General features: G+C 37.6%; 1 protein-coding gene across 1 annotated transcript in view; it reads right to left on the reverse strand.

Annotated features, from left to right (window-relative positions):
• Window positions 1–4,549: 4,549 nt before the first annotated feature.
• LOC137985361 (uncharacterized) overlaps window positions 4,550–5,000 on the reverse strand; it is a 920-nt gene continuing 469 nt past the window's right edge. The window contains exon 1 of the mRNA XM_068832944.1: window positions 4,550–5,000. This exon is cut by the window's right edge and continues 469 nt beyond it. Coding sequence (XP_068689045.1) covers window positions 4,743–5,000 — 258 coding nt within the window. The 3' untranslated portion in view covers window positions 4,550–4,742.

Raw genomic sequence — 5,000 nt, forward strand, 5'->3', positions numbered from 1 at the left:
GCCTCTGGGTCTGCTTTAAGGGGGGAGAGCCCTAACTACACAACGCTTTCTCTGGACGACTTCAATCCATCGTATCTTGGGCTGCCTTACTTCCTTTCGTTCCATTATAGGTCTTTTTTTTTTTCTAATGAAGTTTGCTGAAACATTTTGCAATCACTAACAGATTTGGGAAGTCACATGACCTGGAAACAAAACCCTAAAAACTCACACAGATCACACAGATTACACATAACCCTAATGAAATTAAAGGAATGGTTAGGATACATTCGGGTTCAAATTCTGTTGTAAGCATGGGTTGATTTAAAATTCATGTTATTAACAAAGCTGTGATGTCATTATAGAATCTTTGTGATATCAAAGGTTTGTCAGTAAAATGAATTCAAGAAATCCAGTACTACAGATTTTGTATGTGAATGCAATCCCGCTGTTGGCTTCTGTATCATCAGAGAAAGATGTAAGCTGTGTGAGTTTTAAGGGTTTTTGTGTTCAGGTCACGTGACTTTCCAAATACGGTAACAACGACTGGTGAAAGTTAATGGCACCAGCATGGCAACAAATGGCCACAGTCTAAACCAAGGATAGGAAAGAAGTTATAACCAGTACTTTTAGTGAAAGTTGATCAGTACTTAAGGGACAGTCGATCATTGCCAGGGACAGTCTATCACTACTAGGGACAATTGATCACTGCTAGGGACAGTCAATCACTAGTAAGGACAAGGAAAGGTTACGTTTATACAAACGTTGGCCGTGTAGCACTTGGGTTCAATTCCCATCCTGGTCAGAGTTTTTCTCTGTCCTTGTGTGGGCCCAGTTCCATCACTAGGGCTAATGCTCACATGGTTCACATGGGATAGAAATCTAGCACTTCACGTTACACTAAACTCAGTTCAGTTAAAACTAGGAAGGACAGTCGATCATTGCCAGCGACAGATGCATGATCAGTTTTAAGGACAGTCAATCACTAGTAGGGAAAAAACAACATTGCTAGGGACAGTCGATCATTGCTTAAGGTACAATCTATCACTAGTAGGGACAAAAGATCATTGCTAGGGATAATTGATCATTCCTACGAACGGTTGCTCAGTACAAGGATGGGGAGAATTGATAGAGAGTGATGGGTGACTATCGGTACATAATTTGTCCCCATACATAACGTACCTACCAAGAAGAAATGGAGTAGATCGATCAAAATCAAGCTTTAGTAATCTTTTTATTTTTCAAGGTAGGTAATTTAGGGTAGTCCATTTTGGTAGTCCATTTCGGTAGTCCATTTAGCAGTCCATTTAGGGAGTCCATTTCGGTAGTCCATCATGGTTAAGTCCATGGACTGGGGGTCAGCGAAATGTACCAACCCATAGTTTACCACACTTTATTTAGAAACTCTAAGTGTTATTAGATAAAGATGTTTTGAAGCAACATTCCTAAAAAAATGCAGGATTTTTAATAAAACATGTCACAACACATATTCATGGGTGGAATTTCTGTCTGACTTTTTTTTTTAATTGACTTGTCTTTCAAATCTGTTTCTCATCGTGCATAGACAATTATTAATCAGAATCAAAAATAGTTTTGTTAAGTTAAATACCTTACTGCAAGCTAAGCAACATACAAAATCAAGAAATTGCAGGATTTTGAAAAAAATATTTCAGACAAACCCAAATATATATTCCCCTTGTTTGAAGATGATATAAGATCCACATTTGCCCCCCAACAAATTTCATCTTTAAACATGTTTGCCTGGATTTAAGTGGAACAAATGTGATGTTTGTCTTACGTTTACACCACATTTGTTTATATTTGTAATCAGAGCAAATGCATCATTATCCTATTTATCTTAAGGATAAATATCATATTTGTCGGTCAATTGAATATGGACAAATATGACATGTCATATTTGAATCATATTTGCACAACATTTATCTCAAATCAAATCTATTTTTTCGCCCAGTGTATTATCTCCCACACTGCAGCCCCCCTCCCCCCTTTATCAGTGTTGCTAGCAAGACAAAAAATATTGAAAACTTAAACAGCCATCATTGAAAGGGGGAGAGAGGAGGGGAAGTGGGAAAGGTTGAAATTCTAGATATGGTGGGTACTGGAAGCTAGAAAAGATGTTTTTTTTAACAGGAGTGTCTCAACAACTTTGCAACTTGTTGTAGGAGCAGAGTTTAAATATTTTAGACTTTGCTACAACAAAACATTGATTGTTGTACATGTGTCAACCTTGAACACTGGACTGTAAAGCAGTAACCTAGCCAACACTGTGACATGAATGACTTAGTTACTGTGAGTACTCACATTCCACATATTTTACTGATCACACAGTAAAATCTTGTTTTATAGATGTTTACATGCTCGTGAATTCAGGGATAGTTAGTTACAGGAAGAAGGGCTGATGCTACAACTCTAACAGGGGAGGATCAATAATAACGGTTACCGTAACACAATGTATAAAAGAGCCACAAAAATCTACATAACCTGCGATCAGGTGTACTTTTCTTTAGAGTGGGCAAAATATGCCTGACAACTGTCAAGAGTGATGTTATCTTGTGGCATACTATAACTGTAAGCCAATTAGATTTCACTGGAAATTACCTGCACGGTGCGATGTAAGGGAAGACAACAAAAACAAAATTAGAACTCTAGCTGGAATGTCTGCAAAGTCAGACTTTATCCAAATAATCAAAGCTACTGCTGAAAATCCCGCTTGACATTTGGAGTGGTTTTTCTGTTTAAATCATCAAGGAACAAAGAATTTCGAGATAAAATCACATAAAAAGTCGAATCCTTCATGTTATCAGGCGCAATTAACTGTACAAGAAACTTTATTTAATATCTCCAAGGAAAAGCAACTACTCAACTCTTAGCGCTTCCATAAACAATGTTGAATTTCTCTGTAAAGCCCGGCTGATTCCCCAACTGTGGCAGCACTAAGCACTAACACTATTGCCAAATTTGGTAGGAAGTACAACTTTCATGTCTTCTTTCACACAAACCATTCTTCAGATGCATTCTAACCCCTCATCCTTTAAAGATTTTTGAAAAAAACAGCAGCAACAGCAGCTGAAAGCAGAACCTAAACATCATCTCTTCAACTCCTTCTCAGTGGCCATAATATGATCAGATGTTAACCAACTTTACTAAAGTATGATTTGCATTTTATGTAGCCAATCGGAGCAAGGCTCCAAGAGCTCTATTGTTTTTTGGCCAATCAGAGTAAAGTCCAGATTCTGGACTATGGGTAGGCAACTTGTTGAAACATTGTATCAGGCCTACCTTTTTCCACCCTCTTTAAAGAAAAGTGCGCCTGATCACAGGTTTACGAACATCTACATAGAAGGGGACAGAAAGGGAAAAATTTCAAGCACAAGCTTCCTTCAGTTATGCTTCCCCACCTCATACCAATAAAATGTACAAGTTCAGAGTTACAATGTGACTTAGGTCTCAGACATCATTTTGTGTGTAGTCCTGAACGAGATTTTGCAAGTACAGAGGAATCAATTTTGCTCAGGGCTTGAAAGTGAGGAAAAGGGCCTTAAAAGAAAATCTTCAGTAGAAAACCAGTAGGTTTTTTCAATAGTGTTTTTCAGCTTAGTGAGACGGGACTGTCCGATGAGAAAGAAACATTTTTAGGGCATTACAAAAAAATCCCTGTCTCGTAAATGTTGGTCCCACCAAGGCTTTCAACCTTTGAGCTCTTGCCCATGGTCCCAAGCTGGGATTATTTTGACAGATTTAATTGATAGGGAATTTCACAGGCAAGCACCAGCCACTTGGAAGACCTGTACACAAAAAAAAGTTATACTGTGATACAGTGTACATTCAATAACCTCCCCCTTCAAAGTGACAACACCCTTTCCCCATCAGTATCGCTCATGTTCTACGAAAGGTAGTCACCTGCCTGAAAGCCTTTTATACAGAGCCAACTGGCTGTCTTATTTTACGTATGCCAGTAAATGTTGTGTCCGGTCCGTAACAGTAGGTTTCTGGCGATTTGAAAGCATTAGAATTTCGCTGAAGGAACAAGCGCGGGCAAACTGTCTTCACAAAAAGTTTCCGCAATTATCGATGTTTTCACTCGGAATTTAATCAAGCCTCCAATCTATTCAAATGTGGCATCTAATTGCAATGTGATGAATTCCGTCAGACTTAGTAAACTAACGAAATGTCAAAATAAATTCCAGGCACACGAACTTGTCGAATCGGTTAATTTGCCTATTTCATATGTACATACCATGAACACAGATGACCTCAAGCTCTCGGTCCGAGCCAACATAGGTAGAAGAATCTCCCAAGATGCTCTGACACTTTTTGCACTGGAAAATAACAATGGAAGAGGCCATTGATTCATCCAAAGTTGGATTTCGTCCCTTGACAAGTGAACGCCGCCATTTCAATGACGACAAACAACATATGATACTTCCAATTAAGGGCAACCCTAAAACCAGGAGTTCGAAATCCGGAATCCGGAATCCGGAATCACAGTACAATACAGAGAGTAAAAACTATCCTAAACATTCATAAAAGCTAACCTTTATTTTATTTTATTTTTATTTTTTACAATTTAATGGCATTAAAGGTAACACATGCTAATAAGAATAATATTAATAGCCATATGGATAATCCGTAAAGGAGTCCAGGACCCCATAAAAAGAACAGATCACCAATGAATATATACTAATACAAAATACGAAAATACAGTAGTAAAATCAAAATAAAATCAATAATTCAACAATGGATAACTAATTTAATGTATTGTCCAATAAAAACTTCTTAACTCCCCGCTTAAAAATATTTACACTTACTGCCTTACGAATATCGTAGGGCAGAAGATTCCAGGAGTCAACTATCCCATGAAAAAAACTATATTTGAGTGGGTTTGTTCTTGCATATTTCTTTTTAAGAGTTAAATCATCGTATTTCCTAAATGAATAACGGTCAGCATCAGAATAAAAATCAATGTAAGAATCAATATTGACATTGCTTATTCCATTGAGAGC

This window comes from Montipora foliosa, chromosome 14, assembly GCF_036669935.1.
Source record: "Montipora foliosa isolate CH-2021 chromosome 14, ASM3666993v2, whole genome shotgun sequence".
NCBI lineage: Eukaryota > Metazoa > Cnidaria > Anthozoa > Scleractinia > Acroporidae > Montipora > Montipora foliosa.